Raw genomic sequence first — 24,355 nt, forward strand, 5'->3', positions numbered from 1 at the left:
CTAAAAATAAAATCTTCAAAAAAATAAAACGCAAAATCCATTTATTTTTATATGAAGTCCTTTGTTCCTTTCCTCTCTTGCCTATTTCTTCTCCTGTTTGCAAAGATGTTGTCATCCTATTTATTCTCAGAAGGACACTAGCTAATGGTTGTAGCAAGTACTCATGCCCACTCCAAGAGAAGTGATTACGTTCTTCTGCAGGGAAGTTGACTGGAACAGTCAGAGAATCTCTAGAGCCAATTCTCCCCAGTATACATCACACCTTTCACCTCTGAGAATGATGTTGTAAAGGCAAATTTTACCTGGACATGAATATTAGATAATTCATTTATCTGCTTCCTCATCCGAATCCCTTTGTCTTTATATTTTACTACACAAACCCTTTTGTGCAACTAAGGTAAATAGCTTTAATGACATTTGCTTTGTTAGCAAATTAGGTATAGCTTCTCCACCTAAGTCAGGGGCAGATATAATCTCAAATGTATATATAAGTCTTGGTCAAGAAACGGTTAAGTGTTCAGTGACTCTTTAATGTGGCTTTCTGAACCATGTGAAGGGCAGAGGATTTTCATTTTCCAACCTATTTTGTGTGTAGAAAGACTGGATATGAACCTGGAGTACATTATACTGAGTGAAATAAGCCAGACACAGATGGACAAATACTACATAATACTTCTTACAGAAGGAATCTAAAATAGTCAAACTCATAGAAGTGGAGAGTAGACAGGTGGTTGCCAGGGGTTTGGGGGAGGGAGAAATAGAGAGATATTAGTTAAAGGGTCCTAACTTTCAACTGTGCAAGGTGAATAAGTCCTAGAGATATACTATGTAGTGTAGTGCCTATGGTTTATACTGTTGTATTGCATATTTAAATATTTACTAAAAAGATGGATCTTATGTTAAGTGCTCTTATCACAAAATAATAATAAATTAAAAGGCAGGAGGGAACTTCTGGAAGTGGTGGATATGTTTATGGCATAGATTGTGGTCATAGTTTCACAGATGTACAGATTCATCAAGTTGTGTACATTAAATAAGTACAGATTTTTGTATGTCAAAATACCTCAATAAAGTGTTTTTAAAAAAAGAAAGTTTGGAGATGGTTCAGAAAAGTAAGGAATTTGTATGGAAGCCCATTTCATTTAATGAATTCTTTTTTTCTCCATATTACTTAGATATGCACAATCTCTGCCTTTTCTTCTGTGTGCCATATGTGAAATTAAAATATAGAAAAGTATTATGTTCCAACAGTCATGTAAAAGAAGCTACTGTGCTACCAGAAGTTTTGATACAGAAAAAGAAAGCTAGGATCCTTAGAAATAAAAGAAAGCTTACTTTAATCCCAAACTTACACAGAAAACAAACCTCTAGTTTCATATCCTTTTCAGTAATCTGGATAGACCCTGTAGGATTCTGGCTTCTTCCTGCCCTGGGTTTTCTAGACTTGAGGTTGTCTCTTTAAATCACTGCCTTGAACTCTGTGGGGTGGCCATAGGAGGTGAGAGCCTAATATGGGGACATCTGAGTCCATGGTCATAAGTGGCTCATTTAAGTGCCAAGTAAGCTGGCTTTGATGTCTGTACTCCAGGTCCCCTACTGCATCACCACTTGAAAGTGTCAGAAGAGATTCAGATCTGCCTGTCATTCTGAGACTGTGGCACAGGACCTATTCTTCCCTGCGATGAACTCATTCACCAAAGAAGCCTTTTTACATAGTAGCTACAGAGCTGTCATCACATGCATTTCCAGGCCAGTTCACCAAATATTGGAGCCACAGAGATTTGTCAGAGAGGTCAAATGGACCCGGAAGAACTTCCTCAATGCATAATTCAGACAGTCATTCCTGATAGGCCCATTTTGAAATCCTCCAGGGTGTAAATTAACTATGGAGCCGTCCCGGGGTTCCAAAATAATCGTGGGACACCTGAGGGGATCCAGGCTGAATTAGAACCCTTGGTCCCATTAACTAGTGGTTTTTTAACTTCATCAGCACAGTAAAATCACTAGAACACTTTAACAAACACCGATGACTGAGTCTTTCCCACCTACTCAGGATTCTGACTTAATTGAACTGTGGTCTCCCAGTAATCTAGCATGAACCTTCACTGTGATCCAGGGCTTCTCAGGTTTGGCAGCATGTCACAATTATCTGGGGAGCTTTTAAAATTCCTGGTGCCCAGGCTGCGCCCCGAATGAATTAAATAAGAGTCCTTGTGGGTGGAACCTGGCATCAGTATTTTTTTTAAGTTCCCTAGCTGATTATAATATTTAGCCAAGGCTGAGAGGTAGGGAAACTTGGAAAAGGGAATTTTTTTATATATCTGAAAGCAGACTTCTTGCATTCTCTCCAATTCACTTGGGTCTCTGAATGCTCTAAAACTGTAGGCTAAAGAGTTGTAATACAGCTGAGTTACAGAGGAAAATACATGTTCATATGCTCTGGGTTGGTATATAAATGAAAATGATGGTCAGTTCAAATAAGGATTTACAAATTAAATAAGAGATACACCTGTGGCAATAAATTATTTGAATTTTGCAAGTGCCAGACACTTGTATTAGCCACCCCCCTCAAAAAAATGAGGAAAACTATACAATGAAAAATAATCTTTATTATTAGAATTCTCAAAGGGTAGCTAATATTTCCAAATCTGCTCCCCAGCAGTTTATCCATCTTCCCCTAATTTCAGGTCTTGACAACTTAACTTACTCAAGGGAATGCAAGCCACCAGTTCTACAGGGTACCATTTTGTCAGTAATTCTCAGATTGTGGGTCAAATCCATAGATATGTTCCTCATTGTCTATTTTTTTAAGGTGGTTGCCCTGGTTTTCTTATTTTGTTTTGATAATGTGAAATATTGTTCTTTTAGATAAATGGCTAAGAGCTGTTTGGAGCATAAGCAAGTTTACTGTCTCCATATTTAGAGGTGGTATGTATATTCGCTAGCTATTAGCAGAGATTTGTGCTGAGTAGGATCTTAGCCAAAGAATTGTTGACAACTGGATTGCTGAAGATTCTGTGGCCAAAGTCAAATCCCACAACACTGTGTTTATTTGCTTTTTGCCAATTGTTAGGCCATATCCCGTCACAGTCTAACAATCCAAAAGAGAATGTTGCCAAATCATTGGCTAGCTTTCAGAATGGCTAACTCTTTGCTTGCTATGGAACTTACAATGCTTAATTCTACTAAGTGAAGCATACTTTTTCTTGAATCAGTGGTTTAGCACAATTAAGGATTTCTTCTTAAAAGGAATGGGTGATATTGACCATTGTTGAGAAGAGTAACTGAACACCAAAAGCAAGAATATCATCTTGAGGGACTGAGTTCTTGCCTCGCAAGAAAATCATCTTGAGGGACTGAGGTTCTTTGTTCCGCATCTGCCTTGCAGGGCGGTTGACAGTTGCCCAGTGCACTGCTGCCATCTCTCACTTGGCACCTCAAGTCCCAGCTTAAACAGCAGTGTTATTTCTGTCAGGTGTGGACTGATTGACTCTGTCTGTTGATGGAATGCCTGGTCGAAAAATTATCTAAATTTACCCTTTCACCTTGTCTCCAAGAGGAGAGCTCTGACGACAGCAGTAGAAGTGTTGACCATCCATTACAAATCCCTTTAAGATGTTATTACTGGGCATTTTATGCTTTTATTACCCTTATTATTAGTTCAGGTTAGGTTCCAGTTGCATTGCTTAGAAACATACTGCAAGGCTAAATGTGGAATCATCAGAGAAGACAGACTTTTCTTGCCTCCTGGGTGAGACCAGTATGCAATCTGAGGACCAGTTCTCCAGTGACACCTCCTCTCTCCTCAGTGTCAGAAATGTGGTCCAGCATCTCCTGGCCTCTCATGAATTCCTACATTTATAGAGTTGGGTCTTACTTATCTGTCTACTAATACAAGGCTTATTTTTATTGGGTTGCTTGGTGTGCTTTTCCTGCAATTTAGTCCTTCTAATCTAAATTTAAAATATTTCACAAGACAACACTATAATTAAGACTGAAGTGAGATCCTCACAACCCAGGATAGCTTCAGTAATTTTTAAAATTTCCTTAAAAATGAGACATGAGCTGTCATATCCAGCTCCGTACCACTCCCCTTGTCTTCCTCTAGGCCTTCCATCTACCTACCCAACCCAGTCTTTTAGAAACAAAATTATATACCCATATATTTTTTTAACCTCTTCTACTCACCCCAGTCCATTTTCTTAGCAATATCACATTTTTATGAAGGAGTTATCCTTCTGCTAGTGAAGTAAGCAGTCCTTCAAAACCTATTAATATCATCAGGTAATTTTCCCCTTCATCCAAAGCAAAGCCACGAGAAAAGAGTGGGGACCTCATAGTAACTCAGAGAACAATTATGTTTCACACAGCTGACATCTAACTTTTCACGCAAAATTTTATCATCTAAGACATTTAAATCTATACCATTTTAAAAGACCTCCACAGAAGGCGTTTAACAACCAGCTAACAAATTTATGGGATCAGAACACTGAAAATGAAATTCAAAGTGCTATTCTGATGTATCACACTTTCTGAACTCTGCTGCATTTTACTCCAGTAGACAATTCAATCACCTTTTACTCTCATTTTAAATAGGAAGGAAATATCTCTTGTTCATTTGTTCATTCATTCAGTTAATGATTGAAGAATGTTAATAGTTTTCATATTTATAATTTCAAGTTTTTTGTTCTTCTTTGACTTCTTAAACAAATTTTATTGAGCACTTCCTTTGTACCTGGATACAGTAGCTTCAACTTCACATGTGTCAATTTGCATGTTTTATGTAGGGGACATTCACACTTAAAATTAGTAAAGCTGCCCTTTAAATAACAGGAAATGACTATCAGAATTCTCTTCTAATAAGTTATTCTCCATATTTTTCAATGAAGTAATTACTTTTGTATCTTGGGATTTCCTGTTGACAGTTGTGGATTAGCTTCTTTTTAACTATGGTTAAGCCTGACTGACCCCTTCTTCAAGAGGATAGCAACACAACCTGACAACAGTTTTAGGGTTTACTTAAAGGATCCCATTGAAAGCTTCCCTTTCCAGGAGAATTCACCATATCAAGAAAGTATATTTATATATACAGCCTATGAAAAGCTTATAGAAGTGAAGACTATATAATACATATCATGTCTTTATGAACATTGGTATTGTGGCATTCTATTTATGATACAGAAAGAGTTTCTCTCTCTCTCTCTCTCTCTCTCTCTCTCTCTCTCTCTCTTTCATTTTCACTGTAGAATTAGAATAGAGGAGAAATGGTGTGCCAAATTGGCCTTATGGTTACTCAAGGTTAATGCTAAATTGTGTTTCAGATATAAAATAACTTTGGCATTTTGTGTATGCCTACAAATGCCAGAGTTTAGTGGTTTTTAAGAAACTTTAACACAAAATAAAACACATATATGAATGCATCCCAGTTGTAGATATTTTTCATCCCAAATAATTACGTATGCTATTCATTTTCACTGGATTTTACTTTTTCACTGGATTTTTCACTTTTTCATTATTTGACAAAAGCATTCAAAAGGAATTAGTGGCCATGTAGAAGAATTCTACACAGTGTTTAGATTTGATAACCATATTGGTACAATTTCAAATTAGTTCCGATGGCTCATCTTATAATGGAGATAATATTCACTTATCTCATTCAAAGTATATAATAATTACATAACGAGTACTTACATCTGTTCATACTTATGTTATGGTTTAGAATAGAATAGACTGTAAGAACTAGTGAGTGTATTAGAGATCATCTGTATATACCCCATATCTTAGAGATGAAAAAACTGAAAATTGGAAAGAATTAAAAATTTTTCCAAAATTACTCACAGATAGGGAATAGACCTATGCATCATAACTTCCACCTGGGCTCTGTCCTCTTGTCTCTTCTACCAGGTTCCATTATTCATGATAAATCTCATAACTTTTAAATAAATTGATTATAATCCAAATTCTGTTGCTCATATAGAAGTGGCTATCCACAGAACTTTTCTCCAAATAGTAATTTCTTCAGCTAAAGTTTAGTATAATCAGAACAATCTTCCAAGACTAACATGATAATTTTACTAATACCAGTAATAATTAAACTATAGCTATTAATAATCCATTAAAAAGGCCTTAGTGTTCTATATCAATTATATTTAAAAAGAAGATCCTCTCATTTTCATATTGGAAATATAATTCCCCAATTTCCCACTTATTGGCTCGTTAGTTAAGAAGCCTAAACACCAAGGCACCTGGGTGGCTCAATCGGTTGCGTCCAACTCTTGATTTCAGCTCAGGTCATGATCTCATGGTTCCTGCATTAGGCTCTGTGCTGGTAGTAAGGAGCCTGTTTGGATTCTCTCTCTCCCTCTATCTCTGCCCCTCCCCTGCTCGCTCTTGCTCTCTTTCTAAAATAAATAAACTTTTTAAAAAATCCCTAAAAACCATTCATTAAACAAGCAACAAAAGTTTCAAGTACTCACTGCAAGCCTTAAGCAAAATGCACTGCAAGTGCTTAAGCAAATGTTTACACCATCATCCCCAGGCATTCTTTTTCAATTGACTTTAATATACATAATATTATAAGATGATAAGATAATAACATTGTTCAAGTGCTAGTAATACAAACCATTTATTTTCATTCCGGGACTTTAAATTCTTACTATTTATATCCAATATTCTACCTTATTAAATTTAATACTATTGAAATTGTTTGTTCATCATAACTTCTAAATGACAAATCCAACCCTGATATTTCAATAGGACAAAAATAACTAATTCTTAGAGAAAATGTAAGGTACACTAACAGAAAATCATGGACTTAACATCTCTTGCAACTCACTTTTATTTCTTCCTTCACATTTACATTTCTCTTAAGGTAACACAAAATTATGGCATGGAAGATTTAAAGAAAATGTTAGGAGGAACCTATTTTCTTGCTTAGGTAAATTAAACAAACAACCTAATACAAACTCATTCTGACATGAACAGATGGACAGATTCCCTTCTGTTTTATAACTGTTCACAATTGCACAAGTCCCTGAAAGCATTTTTGAGCACAGATTATGTATTTTACACCACAGAAATATTCTTTCAAAGAAAATCTAATTGTTTTTTTTAAATGAATTTTCTGTTCCTCACACTAATAAGTGTTTGTTGAGCATTTACTGAGGACTCTTTTAGAGTTCCTAATGAGTTTTGCTTGAGGACGGTGATTTCCATCTCAGTGTGAATAATATCATTTATATTTTGCGTAACTTACAAGCATTTTGACCATAGGACATAGGGATTATATTTTCAAATTGGCTTGGGTTATCAGCTCCAACCATAATATTAGTAGATTTGACCTGTTCCCAGAAGATGTTATTGGAAACATAGTTCAACGATCCCAATTTAGAGAAATTAGAAGATGATAGGGGTTTTTTTTCAAAAAATCGAAAAAGAAAAGTAAGAAAGCATGTCACTTGAAAAATGGTTCTTTCACAGATTAAGGTTCATAAGCAGTGCTATAAATAAAAGACATTACTTACTGTAGTTGTTCTTCATCTCTTGGGTCCCTTTGACTTTGCCTCGTTTATCAATCCTCAGATACCACTGTGTTCGACAGAAGAGTCTTCTCACTCTTATATCCCCTCCTTCCATGTAATCATAACTTCTTGTATGTCGCTCAGGGCTGGAACAGTTCACATTTGTAGCCATTTGCTCTGGAGTCATGTCATTGCAAGCTAAAGATATAGTGCCCACTAGACAGATAATGTGAAAGCATGATCTGTAGAGCAAAGTTGGCAGGATCCATGTCAGTATCCATTTGCGCATTATAGTGTAGTGCTCCGGGTGTTCATGAATAACATAATGAAAATTAAATCTTGAGTTGATTGTTGCTCCTAGGTCATTGACCTCTTCCTATCTGTGAATTGTAGATTGATTTAAGAAAGAGTAGTTGTTTTTTTCCAAATTGTTATCCTTATCCTTTTAGTTCCTGATAACAATACAGGATTCCTCCTTAAATAACTCTCAGTTGGTATTTCCTTATAAAAACAGGTTGCACTAAGTTCAGTTGCTGCGACACTGTTTACTACTGGACTTCTGTTTGCCAGGAGACATTAGGAATAGGGAGGGGAGGCAGGGGAAGATGAAACATTGTATGTATAAATGTTAGTGGGTAAATAGTATTATAACATGCAGTGTAGTTGGTACTGTGAAGGCACATTTAAAACAACTTTCACAGAGGATGTCAACATCTTTATCTCTCTATATGTAGATTTAGAAAAGTTATACATTACTAGAGACAAATCAGAATATGATTGTACCATTTATTCTGATTGCTGTTTGGTAAGAAACATCCTGCAATTAGAGCTATTGATTTAAATTAAGTCCTAAAATTACTACTAACAAAGTATAAACGCTTTCCCTAGATTTGTTTATAGTATGCTTTTATGTTTGCGGTTAATCAATTATTTTCTCTTGAACTACCCACATTTCTCAAGTTAAATGCCAGTATTGTCTGGAGAACTATATGTAAAAGTTCTACAGCGTAATTACTATAGATAATTACAAGGCTCAAAAATCTGGTAACTTTACTTTTTCCCTCAGCACTAAAACAAGAGAAAGAAGTAAACTACTAGAAATCCACTCTGCATTATTTTTAAAAACAAATAGCAGTAACTTACTTGTTCTGTTGATAACAGCTGGATGCACAAGAATTCCATGTCTGTTGTCTGCCTTGTGCAACTTGAGCCTCTCTACTGTAGCTACAAACTATTTCTTAGCTGAGAAATTCTCCAGCAGAATCATAATTGTTTCCATAAATCAACAGGCAAAAGGATTTTCTCTCTGTGTGAGAGCGTGTATGCTTGTGTGTGTGTGTGTGGAGCCTTTTTATTCAGGGCTTTTCGATAAATACCTTTGCTGACCTCATTGGAAGCAATTAAAACTTAACCAGTGAGCTGTTAGTTGAATACAACAGCAAGAATAAAAGAGGCTTATATAGTATTCATTCAATGGTCATGAGAGGGAGCTATGAACATAGTTTATGACTAAATCTACCAGTGGGTACCTACTCTGTTGAAACAGATCTCCGATTCTGAAACAGTTAAAAGGGGAAAAGGAATTTTTTACACCATCTTTACAACGTAGCAGTTGTACATAAGTTGAAAAATATTCCTTTGAACATATATATAAAAGGGATTTTTGCTAGTTAGAAAATCTTTTCCATAGCTTTATTATACATGCATTTCTCCTATTACTTCTTTGTACTCAGAATTTTAGAATAAAACTAATATGTGTTTATTAACTCACATCTTAGTGCTCTGAAACACTGTGTAGCTGAGTCAAGGGCATATCTTTTCATGCAGAGGTATTTGACCATTGTATATGAGTATATTTTTTATGTTTTATATTCCTAGACTGAAACTTAGAACATCTAGTTTCTTATTTGAGCTGAGCCACTAATTACCAGTATGACCTTGGGCAAGTCACTTGGCATTTCTGAGTCTCAGCTACTACATTACTGCATTTGTAAAAATAGTGCATTAGTCTGTGGTGCCCTGTAGTTTTAAAATTCTATGACTTGGACTTATACTAACTACTAATATAAGGAAGAAGATGCATACTTTCAACAATTGTAATTCTTAAAAATTAAAAATAAATAAAATGGTTTTACAATGGTTATCAATGTTTGACTTTTGCCTCAGTAAGAACATTAGCACAATAAATAAGTGTTACTCTAGGGATGAATTATAAGAGCTATAGTTAATGTAAGTTAAGAGAAAGCTATTTTACTTTTCAGCATGAGTTTTCCTCCCCTTTATTTCCTGTTCTGGCCTATAAATATAGTAGTGGCCCAGTATTTTATTAGTTATTTGCTGCAAAATGATTGCATTATTAATCTAATTCAATATTTAGGAATGTATATTGAAATTCTCTTTCCCATGTTCATACTCCCAGCACACACACACACACACACACACACACACACACACCCCACTTGAAATGCACTACTTTACCACCAGGTGGTGCATGTAGACCAAATAGGAAAAGAAAATTAAGTCCTTTCAGATTATAGTGTATGTAATCTCCTTGCTTTTGGGCAACAAAATCCAGAGCATGGAATTGGTTAAATGTACCAAGTTACTCTTTAGGCATCAGATATTGAAATTTGTAAGTTTATTAGAGCAGAGGAGCATGGAACCTTCTCTAATTGCATCTGTTGAAAAAGCTAGATAAAAATTCTATCATGTATTTCTCCAAATGGAGGAAGAAGAGAAGGAAAGAAAGTATGATGTTGCTGTGTTCTGAACCATCCCTCCATAGGCAACAATAAAGAGCAGTGCCAGAACTCCTGGAACTTGAATATTCCTTCTAAAGTGAAAATTGTTAACAGTCAGTTCACATGTAAGGATTTTCAGAAGCTACTAAATCCATCTGTTCCACACTGACCCTACAGATTTTAAACTAAGAAATCAACAGATTAGAAGTCAAAATTTGCTAATTCAATTGTGATCTCTTCACTTTACCTTCATTAGATGTTATTGTACTCTGTGATTTGAAACTATAATCCCGGTAGTATTAATGAGTGGCTTAATCTCAACAAGGGAACTGTATTTAAGTCTTTTAAGAAACAGTGCCTGATACTTGCCTAGTTTGATATGGGGATAGAATATGTAAAAAGAATACAGAGGATCTATTTCAACAAATATCATGAAAATATTAACAGCTGTTTAAGTATGATTATTCACCATCTAGTTTTGCTTAAGCAACCTCTGTTATATCCCTATTTCACAAAGAGGTAAATGATAGAAAATAGCTTTTGTTTAATGAATTTTGCATTTCAATAATTTTAAACCCATGTCACATTCATAAGTATGTATAATGTAATCAATAGAAGGGAACATCAATCATTAAATATTTTCATTATTTTACCTTTTTATGTCCTATCCTGTTCCGCATCCTCTTAGCTCCCATTCTTTATCAAAAAGTATAGACAATCATTGTTATTGGTTTCTTGTGTATCTTGTCAGAGTTTTCTATGCATATGCAGGCAAGTTAAATACATATGTGTGAATATATATATATATACACATATATATTTTTTACTTTTCCCCCTTTTATACAAAAGTAGCATGCCATAGACAATATGCTGCATGTTGCATTTTTTACTTAATAAAAATAGAAAGTCTTCCCATTAGTATTTAGTAAATTTCCTCATTTTGTTTTACAGCTACATAGTACTTCATTAATGGGTGTATCACAATGTATTTGTCTAGCCTTCTATTGATAAACATTTAATTTTTTTCCAGTCATTTTCTATTACAAAAAAAAAGCTACAATGAATAAAGTTATAAATGTGTCAGTTTTTTACTGTGCAAATATATTTGTAGCATCAATATCCAGAATTTGTCCATATATATAAAATTTAGATAGATATTGCCAACTTAACCCTCCACAGAAGTTGTACTAATTTTATAATTCCACTAGCAGTACAGAAGTATGATTCTTGTTCAGTATAGTATATTATCAATATAGTATATTAATATAGTATAGTATAGTATATTACTAAGCTGACAGATAAAATGGCATTCATTATAGTTATCCCTTGGGTTTCTCATCTTATTAAAGGAAATGACTATCATGGACAAGTACTGTAAGGAAAAGCTACAAACACCAATATTGTTTTATTGTACAGAGAATGAGAAGGACTGTGGTGCATGAAGAGGCTGCAGAGGTAGCCACGGTCCTGTTGGGCTATGTCAGGGAGTTTGATCTTCATCCTAAAAGCAATAGGAAACCACTATAGTATGTTAAGAAGAGTGACATGAACAGAACCACTCTCCCTGCTCTATTTTGTTTTAACTTCAAATTTGTTTAACTCCTACTAGCATAAGCTTATGTAATATTAAATTATGTTCATTTATCCTATTTTTCTATTCTCCATATTGTCAGAAAGATAGCCAAACTTTGTAAATGGAAAGGAAAGAAGTGGGAGAAAAAAGTCATATACACTTCCTGACTTGGATAAAGTCTGAATCCACTTCACAGGGTTCTGCTGAGTGCCTTGAAAGGAAGGGAAGCATCAGAGTGCCTTTGGGAAGCAATCGGGGAAAGTTAGAGTCCTTAGACTGGGGAGATAAAAGTCTATTTGGGGACCAAGCTCCTGTATATCTAGAAACACCATAGCACACGGCAGAAGCAGCAAAGCTCCAGGGAGTAAGGAGAGCAAGGACTGCCTCATGTGTCTAAATAGATGGAGCCATAAGTACCCCTCATAAAGATTTCCCATGTTTCAAAAAGAAATCTGGAAGCAGCAGGAAGCCCATACTTGAAGGAACTGTGTGAACAGAGTCAGTGAACACCCAGAAGTAACTAGAGTAGACAAATGACTCAAAAATCAGAATCCCTTGCCTTGTCCTTGAATCCAACACCATCTTGAGGCAGAAGAGGGGAACCCAGGAACAATAGAGGTTAAGTTTTTTACCTCTATTATTTACTTGGGGCGGGGAGGGGATAACATTCTCAAAGTTAATGCAAGGTTAATTTATAAACATAAATTTATATGTTATTTCTTACATATTTGAGATTATGGTCCAAGATTTGTTTCCATTGCATTCCTCTACAGCTATCATCACACTGTGGATAAACCTTCATCTTTTCTCCTGTCAGTCCCATTCCATAATTTTTTTTTTCCATTCCATTAATTAAGGCCCAAATTGGGCCTAAATGGATCCTAAATTTGGATCATGCTGTGTACAACCAACATTACTTACTTCCTTGACCCACTCACTAAACAAATATTTATCAAATAGCTACTTGGTGCCAGATGTTGAGATACAATGGTGAATGTTCTGGAAGTGATCTCTGACCTTACAGAGTATGCATTCCAGTGAGGGAACAAACATAAACATGTATATCTGTCGTGTGAGTAAATGGGAGGTGGACATTAGGATGCAACGAAGATATTCAAGGAGATGGGGGTAAATGGGTAGAGGCTCCTACTTTAAGTAGGAAAGGCCTGTCTAAAGAGATAAATTTTAAGCTTCCTTGAACAGGAATGGCTTCAGGTATGAGCAATGGGAAAAATAGTGATAGATAAATGAAACAAAAGTAGGCAGGGACCAGATCATGAAGAACTTTGAAGGTCATGGTAGTAGGGGATTGGGTTTATTCTAAGTGCAATAGGAAGCTGGAGTATAGGTGTGTCTGCTCCAAATCTGATGGACCTGGTCAAAAATAGTGGCTTAAACTCAGGAGTAAAATCTCAGAAGTAATTGAGCAAGCCTGGGGTCCCTATAAATCCTCAGCTTTGTAAACTTTGTGGTTACTCTTGGCATAATGCCCTAACATTTTAAAACTAATTGTACATAAGGGTACAAAGTCTGAGTCATATGTTCAAAATTGTGGTGTGCCTCTGACTCAGCTGTATAAATATCTCAGTTTACAAATGTAACTTGACTCTTTGTGTCTCTTAAGTCTATAAAAATGTATGTTTTATTTAATTCTATATTTATAAAAAGTTCTCTGAAATGCTAATCTAAAGCTAAAGTTCTCAAAAATGTGTTATTAATTTTCCAAATTACTATGCAACTTTAGACCTAGAGAAAGATATCTAGAGTTATTATGAGTTCTTTTTTTTTTAATTTGGAAATTTCTATATAATGAAGTTATATAATTCACTCTTAATTGGCTTGACTCCACTTAAATTAATGCTTAACTTTAGCAAAGAATCAGTCTCCTTGATTCAGTGCTATATATTAGTGCCTAATTTTGACAGCCTAGTGCCATTCTAACAGTTGAAAAGCTGTAAAGCTTTATACTGGGTAGGGAGAGAATTTTTCTTCACCCCTAGGAGAATATCATGAAAGACAAGAAGGACCCTGTGCAATTAGGGTTATTACATTCTTTGCTTTAAGTCATCATTCTTTGGTTCCATATTCTCTGTCTACATAGCAAAACAGGAAAATAAGTGGGAAAACTAGCAACAAAAAATGTTTTTAAATCTTTAATAAATGTTACTGGGTTGCTAACAAAATTGTTTTTTTTTTTAATTCATTAGCTTTAAAACCATGGCTTTTTAGCACGACATGAACTTTTCAGAAGTAGCAGAAGGAAGCAGAATAAAGATAGTTATGATAGCAAAGAAGGAGAAAAAAGTTATGGAGTTAAACATTTTTAGTATAAAGATGCATCCATGAAAAGCCAGGTATCCATTAAATTACAGATTCTTATAAATCTGGTGGCTAACAAGATAACTCATACTTAAGAGAAGAGGTTAATATTTCTCCTTAGGCTTCTCTTCAAGCTAAACATTCTTGCCATCTTTAAATATTTCTCAAATTTTTCCCTCAATGGTATTTAACATTAACTTAATCATACTTAGTCCAATCTTTATTCATCTAATCACTTCCAAAAGTTATCATTTCTACCACCACAACTTCTTCCAAAACTGTTTCTTCTTATGAATTATCATCTTCATATACTAAGCCAAGTAATTGTTTTTTCTAGTCTTCTTTTCTAATATGAAAACCACTATTCCCAATATCCTCAGTAGTCCTCTATAGTCTTCAAACACTAGACCCTCTCACTTGATTTAGGGTGAAGGGAGGTATACCTGCTCCCCACTTGTTTTCTTGGTAGGGAAAGGACTAATAGAGAAGAAATACTCCTTACAAATTTTCTCTCTCTCTTTGTCTCTCTTCCTTCTTATATCTTCAGTCTTCATGAGGGACCCAAGAATCGTGTAAGCAATAATCAGATATTTCCTTTGAAATTTTCTGTATTGAGCTTTTAATGATACAATAAAATCCTTGATCCTATTTATTCTGTTAACTCAGCAAATTCAAATCATCACTTACCATGTATTTACATAGTATGCAAATATAATAGAGATACACTGTTCAATAAGATAAGCAAAGTCCCTGACTTCATGAAACTCGAATTATGGAGGAAGGGACAGATAATAAGTACATAAAAAGAATTCTGATGATATTAGAGGAAGAAATAAATAGGTTACTATGGTGGCAAATAACACAAATGAAAAGGGAAGAAAGGGCTTGTTGAAATCTGGGCACAAAAGGCTTTTCTGACAAGGTAACATTTAAGCTGAGATCTGATGGATAAGAAGAAATCAGAAGTGGCAGCCCATTCCTGGCAAAGGTAACAGGGAAAACAAAAGTTCTGAGGTGAAAATGAGCTTGGTGTATACTAGAAATTGAAAGGTGACAGTATAAGTGGAGCACAGTGAACAAAGGGAAAGTTGGGTGATATGAGACCAACCAATGTATGTGGGCTTTTGATACCAACAACTGGAATTTTGGGTTCAATTCTAAATATAATGGGTTATAATCACTGAGTCCTGTGATCATTCTGAAAACATGGAGGATGATTTGGAGAATGTCAAAAGTTGAAGTAAGGAGGCCAGTTAAGAGGAGGCTATGTCTGTACTCAGGTTGGAGGTGATGATATAATTTAGACTAGGATGGTGGAGAAGAGAGTGAAGGAAGTGAGCAAATAAATGTTGGAGACAAAGCTCAATGATAGATTATGTGAAAGACAAGGAGCTGTCAACGTTCAATCCCAGTTATCTGACATTTGCAACAGGATAAATAGTGTTTCCATTTTGTGGAACCAAAGAAACCTGGGAGAGTAATGGATGGGAAAATCAGGCAGTTAGAAATTTTAGCTACGAGGAATGCTATAACCCAAAACTCAGTCTGGATCAGAGGGAACTGGACCTCTTACTCCCTTGAAATGAGAACCGGTAAGCATCTTATAAATCAATTACCACAAAAATGTGGAAGTAGAAACAGAATCTCTTTTTAAGGAACTCTGGTGAAAAAGGAAAGCTTTTCTCATGGCAGGCAGTATTAAGTCTGTATTTTGATGAAAATGTTAAGGGTCATCCTCCCTCTTTTTTCCAATTAAGAATGTCTCTGACACTCAAACTATTGTAGGCCCCATGCAATCAAAACTTGAGTTATGTTATTGTAAAACCCTAAAACAGTTTTATGGTTTGATTTCAGCCATAAATGGGTTTTAAAGTTGTCAAAATATAGGTTAAGGTACTGAGGAAGAAGTTTCTTAATAATAACGTTGGCATTTTTATGGGAATGCAAGCTGGTGTAGCCACTCTGGAAAACAGTATGGAGGTTCCTCAAAAAACTAAAAATAGAACTACCCTACAACCGACTCAGCCATTGCACTACTAAGTATTTACCCAAGGGATACAGGTGTGCTGTTTCGAAGGGACACATGCACCCCCATGTTTATAGCAGCACTATCAACAATAGCCAAAGTATGGAAAGAGCCCAAATGCCCATCGATGGATGAATGGATAAAGAAGATGTGGTATATATATACAATGGAATATTACTCAGCAATCAAAAAGAATGAAATCTTGCCATTTGCAACTACATGGATGGAACTGGAGGGTATTATGCTAAGTGAAATTAGTCAGTCAGAGAAAGGAAAAAATCATATGACTTCACTCATATGAGGACTTTAAGAGACAAAACAGATGAACATAAGGGAAGGGAAACAAAAATAATATAAAAACAGGGAGGGGCACAAAACATAAAGAGACTCATAAATATGGAGAACAAACTGAGGGTTACAGGAGGGGTTGTGGGAGGGGGTATGGGCTAAATGGGTAAGGGACACTAAGGAATCTACTCCTGAAAATCATTGTTGCACTATATGCTAACTAATTTGGATGTAAATTTAAAAATAAATAAATAAATAAATAAAGTTAAGTAGTATTATCAATAAATAAATAAATAAATAAATAAATAAATTATTTACTACAGACTTAACTAAGTTACCACATTAATTACACTAATATCTCACCAAGAAGTAAAAGGCGAGATGACACTAATTTCGTCACAGGACAGCATTACTGGCCATCTCCAATGTACCCACTCTGGAATTTTTTTAAAAGGCTGTTAATGTTAAACTTGGCTTTGTTAATGGCTTTTGAAAATTAAGTACATCCAATTAAGAAAACAGTTACAAATTGTCCTACCATAGGCTTTAAAATCTATGAATGATTTACAGCCAACAGGGAGCAAACACTCGACCAATGAAGACTGATAAAGCTGTAACTTAATGGCTGACTCAAGTGGGAGAAGTATGGAGATAATAGCTTGATTCTTATCTATTTTTCAGTTATATTAATTCTAGCAGTCTGTCTAGATGCATGGAAGCAAACAATTTTAGCATCAGTCCAGGTATAGATCTGTGTGGAAGCACGAACAGTACCTAGAATAGGTTCAACAACAGATCTTGGCTCATATCTTGTTAACCAGGAAGACCAGGAACACCATTGAAGACCTTGAATGCTAAAAATGAGATATGTAGGCTTAGGTTTTCTCCAATGCAATGTACCATGACTGATGTGATACCAAACTTAAGAATCTAACTGGGGGTTCCACAGATGGTGAAGTTCCAAGAAAAACGATTAGTTACAGCAAAAACTTGTTGGAGAACAAAATATATAGATACTAAATGCCTGGAATCTGTGAAGAGTGAACTGGTTAAATAAATTGAGTTCACATACTGAAATGCAAAAGAGGCACTGAAGCTATGCAAAACATGACTTAAATCAATATTCTACTCTATCACAAAACTTGACCTAGTTTCCTCCAATGATCATTCAACATTAGCATCCCAGACTGCAGAAGGTATAATATTCTCTCATATTATACACCCACACATTAGTGGTTAAGCAAGGCGAGTCTATTACCTTTACCAGCATTCTCAGAACCTACTTCTCTGTCAGTCCTAGGAAGTATATGGCATTCACGCCATACTGATTGTGACCAAGGAGCCCTATTTTGTCTCCTAGGTATCTTACGTCATCTCAAGTGCCAAAGTCATCTTCACATCCCACTTTAACTAGTTCTTTTTGCTTGATTTACTCCAATACATGGCTCCTGAAGCAGTGGATATAATCCTTTCTTCAAGGAAGATAACATGGTGGAACTCGAGGAACAAATAAACCTGACTTGAATCCAATTTCCACCACTGACTAACAATAGGACTTTGAGCAAGGTATTAAACCTTTAAGAGACTCAGTTTTCCCATCTTTAAAGTAGGACTGACCTTATTTGTAGTTTAATGGATTAAATGAGATAATGTAAAATGACTATAAAGTGCTCAACACAGTGCCTGGCGAATAATAAACGCACAGTAAATCATAGCTTTAAAAATAAAATAATGTTGGCATTTTTAAAACAAATCAATACTTAGCACCTCTCATTATTTTACCTAAAAGAAAATTGCTTCTATATCCTATATTTCCTTCTTAGAAAAAATATGCTAATAGAGAAATGTTGGACTAGAGTTGTTCAGATAGCATACAGATTACACAATGAAAAGAATATATTAAAAACTAAACTTTCACCGAATGCCAAGAAAAATAGGTTAATTGGGGGAGAAAAAAGGACAACCGTATCATTCATTTGATAGTGCCAGAAGAACAATAAAACAAGACTAATTTCTTTGTAATAGAATTTTTGGCTACGCATGATTATAATTTTGATTTCCTAGCCTAAGTAACTTGGAAGTCAGAAACATTATATCATGAATTTATAAAGGTGCTGAATTAGTGAAAACCCAAAATTATAGTGTATTTTAAAAGAAATGCCAAGTGATATATTTGTAATAAATCAAACTGTTACCTGGCTTAGTTGAATCAATACCAAAAATATGGTGTTTATCAGCTTATCTGCACATGTGAATAGAAAAGTACTAAAAGATACTTGAAAAATGCTTTTTTCTTAAATATTTTTAAATTTCCCATGGTAACTGATTTATCTTATTAATTTGCACTATCTTGGAAATTTCTGCAAGGCAAAAAGATAAATTTCAATCCACATTCAATATGAATGGTAACAAATTTTGAATTAAGGGACTCCAAATGAATGAAGTTTTATCATATTTAAAAGTATTCTAAGATAGGATGTTTTTTTTAAAGATAACATTTTATTATTTTTCCCTTCAATAAATAAAATTAAAGGAAATAATTCTAGTTCTTAGTACAGCTAAGGGGGTAATTAAAGACTAATTCATAAGTGGTAATGAAATTATTTTTAACATACTCCTCCCTTGCTTTGACTGCCTTTTTCGTGCCTTCCATTTCATTTTATTCCATTTAAGATGTTGACATATTGTGGTAATAAGTATACTTTATTTCTAATATAATCAAATGTAAAACCAAGAAGCAAAATCAAAAGCATCAGAAGCGTTGTTGTTTTTACCCCTTGAAAAGCAAGAGAAGGGATGAAAAATAGAAAATTTCTGGATTATTTTGCTATACCCAGAACATGTCATATTTTAAGTTTAAAGGGGGACTTTTTTCTTTTCAAAAAGTGCTTATCTTAGTGCTTAATTTGTTCCCTTTAGACCTAAAAGACAATCTTGTCCTGTTTTTAACTTTCTTAGTTTACAGGTAAATTTAAATTATGCTATTTGTTGGTGAGACCAAATATTTACAGAGATTTAGAAATTTTTTGTACTGTTTGGAATTCTGAAACTGTTCCTTATCCTGTTCATCCTCCTTCCATTTCTGTCTTCACTTTTCTCCTCCACATTTTTTATTCTTTCTTCCCCTCTCTCTTTCTTGCTCATACATTCACACATGCATGCTTTTTCTATCATACTTATGCTTCAAGTTTCTGGAAAACTCCTTAGGTCATCCTCATATTAAATTTCTACTTTTTTATACTTTTTTTTCAATAAAGTTTTGAAAAATACATCTGGTTTATATTCTAATCATACCCCTCTGAGAATAACTTCATATTATAGAAGACAATTCTCAAATAATAACCCATAATGATGCCACCATCTGGTGATTTTTTTTTTTCATTTTATTTATTTCAGACAGAGAGAGAAAGAGAGAAAGTGCAGGGAGGGGCAGAGAGAGAGAGAGAATCCCAATCAGGCTCCACACTCAATGCAGAGCCCAATGCAGGGCTTGATCCCAAGACCCCAGCATCATGACCTGAGCAGAAATCAAGAGTCAGAAGCTCAACTGATTGAGCCACTCACGTGCCCCAACCTCTGGCGATTTAAAACTTTTATCCAATGATTTTGAAAGAGCTGTTCATCTAGTCTTACTTGGCAGGCTTTTTTATTTTTTAAGGTAAAGTTTATGGAGGTAGGGTTTGTATGGGTAATCATTTAAAGCAAATTAATATTTGGAAACCTATTCTTTCAAATGTGAAATCTTGAAAACTAAATATAGAAAATGAGTCCATCTTCTCATTAGCAGTTCATTTTTGAGAGCCCACAAGCTAAAGGACACATACAAAGCATTGTGGGAGTGAGAAGATAGCGAAGTCTATGTACCAAGTACCAGCGTTATGTACCATGCTCTCTGCTCTTCATTCCATGCTCCTATCTTGCCTGGCACTTTGCAATTTCACTTACCCCTCCAGTGACCCTGTGACAGTGGTGTTCATGTCCCACTTTACAGCTGAGGACACAGGCTCACTGTCAGAGAGGCACCCCTGCAGGTCTGTGTTAGTTATCCCCTTCTTACTCAAAAGACAGTTCCACAGGCTAGTATTGTCACCAAAACTGTGATATTAGGCCTGACAAATAAAGTCAAAAGCTGCATTTTAAAAAGATTCCCAGGTATTTCTTATGTCCTTTGATGTTTGAAGAACACTGCTGTGTTTGCCATTTTGTTCTTTCCCATGCACTTTCCACTGTAATATAGTGGTACAAATTATTTTAAAAGTAAAATTGATTCTTAGAGCATGTTGTAGTAGCAGTCAGTCTTTCTTCCTGAGGAAGTGTCATTAAAAAGAACAGGTCTTCCCAAGGTACTAATTCAAACCTTCCATAAATTATATTAGTGTCCTGTGGTCTTACAAATGAAACTGTTGGTAGTGTTCCTTTACTTGGTATGATTGATTTTATTAAGTTTGGATTCAGTTAGTCCCAGCAGTCAGGGTAGGAGCTTAATGGTAGCTAGATCAAAGAATTTGGGATTACCAGCCTTAGAAGAGACAATTCTTATTCTAATCATTCATTTTAACTATTAATTTCTCACTCACTTAGAAAGAGTTTGGTTTAATTAAAAACAGAACCAAATTTTGCACATTTGATCTTGGAATATGGACTTATTTTAAGGCATATTGTTAGTGGTGAATATTGAGAACCCACCCATAGAAGAGATTTGAGACCCTATAATTTATTTTTTTTAAATAATGGAATAAAATGCTACTTTCTTTGTTCAGTACAGAAGTCTTACTTATAGTAAATGCTCTGATGGAAAGATTTGGGGGAAAGGGTGGGGAACTGACACTGCGTCACTAAGACTCTGCTAGCATTTTTCCTATTAGAACACAATGGCTCCAAACAAACAGGAAATGATATGGGTGAACCACAGCACCCTCCATTTAACATTTACACTAAGAGGAAAACAGAATGAGCTCTTGCAAAAGTTTTCTCCCCACTACATTTGACTCCTCCACTCACATTTTGAAAGAAACATATGTATTTCATATAAATCGTACATAACACTGACGTCACCAAAATGTGAATTCTTTACACTCTGATTTCGTTATTACAAGATTTTGAATTTTTTCATTAACAGTACTCCACTTTATTCCTCTATACTAACAGGTAATTCTGCATGCCTTGGCTTCTCTTTTCTCCATCATTTTCATAGCAGTAGGGTTGGTTTGTTCTTGTTTCTATTACAAAGGACTATACTCAGCTACGAAAAAGTTTGAAGCCCTTGGCAAACATTTTTAAATTATTGGATGAAAATAAATAAAAGAGATGTAATTGCTTTCAACTTCTGATAGGCTATCATGTTACCTTTCTCCTCTACAAACAGTGGGGAAATGAAATTTATGATAATTTGAAATAATTAGGCTCATTAGCAACTTTATGACTTAAAGGGTAAAACCACATCACTCAAATTATTTGTTAAGCAACTATAGTATTTAAATGAAGTCATAATTACCCACCGATTATTTCAATCATCCTCAAAGATTTGTGTTGAATACATTATTTCCTGACAGACACATAGTAAAAATCTGTTTACACTAGGACAACCACTCCATCTTAATCTCCTTTGCTCTTTTTCTTTTTCATATTCCTTGAACATACCCCAAGGTAACCCTTTGCTGCAACTAGGGTGGTCTTCTCAAGGTCCTGCCTAAATGACTTGTTACCCAGCCTCACCCCCATGCACACTCCATTGGCCTGCATTCTTTTTTCCACATCTGAAGTCCTGCAAATCTGATCCGTTTTTAAGAGCGCCTTCTCTGACAACCTGATCCCACAAACAGTCTCTGTCTCATCCTTAAAAGTTTTATTTCTGATACAGTCTATTTGCCTTTTTATCTCATATTAACTTTGTAATAGATGTTGACTTTTTCACAAGTATTCCCTGCCTATGTTGTATCAGCCTGATTAAAACTGACTGCTGAAGCCAGGAATTGGATCCTTTGCTTCTCTATAACCTTGTAATATCTTTCACATAGCCCTACAAGAAATATTTCTTGAAGGAATGCATGAAATAAATGGAAAATAGAGAGTTTAGTCTCAAGAAACCACATTGTGGTTTTTTTCCCATTTAAGAGAGGTAGATTAATCCATCCCCTCATGCCTTTTTTCATGTAATTTAAATTAAAGAGCATAATTTGAACATAAATTAAAAATTTTTTAAAGACCTCAATTTTACAAATGAGGAAACAGACTCAAGTGGAAAGTGGGTTGCTGGAGATTACATATATAGTTTGTGGCAAAATAAAACTAGAATTTAGATTCCTGAATCCTATTCCTGTGTCCTTCTGAAGGGCAATCAGTGCTCCCCAGTAGAGACATCAGGCTAATAGTGGAGTCTGAGCCTTTAGGCCATTTCAAGAAAGGCATAAATGAAAGATAAAGGTGAAGCACTGAGGTAGGTTCATCTTGCATATCACATGTTTAAACCCTTTGTACTAAAACAGACATTATACTTATATATATATATATTTAATTATATGTATGTGCTCATCTTTTTCCTATAAGCATTTAGGTAGCTTTACATCAGTACAAAAGCGTAAAATAACATGCTAAATAAACAGATAAGAAAAAGAAGATTTAAGAAACACGAGATAGAAAAAGAAAAGTCTGAGATGAGATTAGAATATAAAATCCTACTAAGAGATCCTTTACTTTTGCTAGACTTGACTCACAAATAAGATTGGCTCTAAGCTTACTATCTGCCAGGAAGGGAAATGACAACATTACTTATGTAATTGGGCAGTATCCATAAAATAAAAACAAACCATTTGTGCACACAAAGTGTATATGTTGCTTATACTAAGTCATTTTTTTTTCCTGCGAATCCCTGTATCAATTTGTATAGGCTATATTACAATGCAGTAACAACATCAGTAAAATTTTAAGTGGCTTATGCTGACAAAGGTTTATTTTTCACTCACATTGTGTATCCATTGCACATAGGCTAGAGTTTCCATTAGTATAGTAACTCAAACATCCAAGCCGAAGAAGACTTTATCTCATTCACCATAATCACTGAAGTAGGGAGAAGAGAACTCAATGAACTGTAAATTGGCTCTTAAATCTTTCTCTCAAAAACAAAAACAAACAAACAAACAAACAAACAAACATCATTTTGACTCAGATTTCATTACTTCATTGCCAGGAGCAAGTTGCATGGCCATGGTTATACAGTAAAACCTTGGATTGCGAGTAACTTGTTCTGTGAGTGCTCCACAAGACGACCAAACATCTCTAATAAATTTTGACTTGATACACGAGCAATGTCTTGTAATACGAATAGCTCGTGAAGCCAAATCCCACATGACCACAACTGAGACAATGGTTCTCTCTTTCTCGCTGCAGAGGAGGAGGAGAAATAGGTAGAGGAATCCCTCACTTTTACACACAGGTAAGTGTGTAAAATGTGGGAAACAGTGAAAATTTTGCAGAAGAGCACCACCGGAATAAGGCTATAGCAGTGAATGAATCTAAGGATATAGATATAGCAGTGAGCCATGAATCTAAGGATAATGCAATGTCACATTTCCATGGAATCCTCAAAAGGAGGCATAAGCAAGTGTCGTTGGTTCCTTGTTAAATTTGCACGAAAAGAAAAAGATTCCATTGAGCCAGTAGATAGCAGGGATTGTGTCAGTGATAGTGAAAGTCATCCTACACAATAACCCTCCTCTCTCTTGTCTCCCTCACACCAGCCATGAAGGTTTTCAAAGTTAAGTGCTGGTTAATTTGTTAATTTTTGTTTATATTTTGTATTTTCTTTATTATTTTGTATTATATTACAGTATTGTAATAATTTTTATATGAATATTTTTGCTTTGTGGAACAAATCAACTGAGTTTCCATT

The 24,355-nt window shown here is 35.0% G+C and overlaps 2 protein-coding genes across 7 annotated transcripts in view; one reads left to right on the forward strand and one right to left on the reverse strand.

Annotated features, from left to right (window-relative positions):
* Positions 1 to 9,082, reverse strand: part of FGF7 (fibroblast growth factor 7) — a 58,241-nt gene extending 49,159 nt beyond the window's left edge. The window contains exons 1-2 of one of the 2 annotated variants that reach the window (XM_042942094.1): positions 8,664 to 9,082; positions 7,524 to 7,900 (exon numbers count right to left, since the gene is read on the reverse strand). In XM_042942094.1, the coding sequence (XP_042798028.1) occupies positions 7,524 to 7,809 (286 nt within the window). In that variant the 5' untranslated portion in view covers positions 7,810 to 7,900; positions 8,664 to 9,082. The remainder of the gene's footprint in view (positions 1 to 7,523; positions 7,901 to 8,663) is intronic. The other variant, XM_042942095.1, reaches the window with a different exon arrangement.
* The window catches only part of FAM227B (family with sequence similarity 227 member B), a 208,475-nt gene that overhangs the window by 119,608 nt on the left and 64,512 nt on the right, over positions 1 to 24,355 (forward strand). The window lies entirely within an intron of this gene.

The sequence above is a fragment of the Panthera leo genome, chromosome B3 (genome assembly GCF_018350215.1).
Source record: "Panthera leo isolate Ple1 chromosome B3, P.leo_Ple1_pat1.1, whole genome shotgun sequence".
Lineage (NCBI taxonomy): Eukaryota > Metazoa > Chordata > Mammalia > Carnivora > Felidae > Panthera > Panthera leo.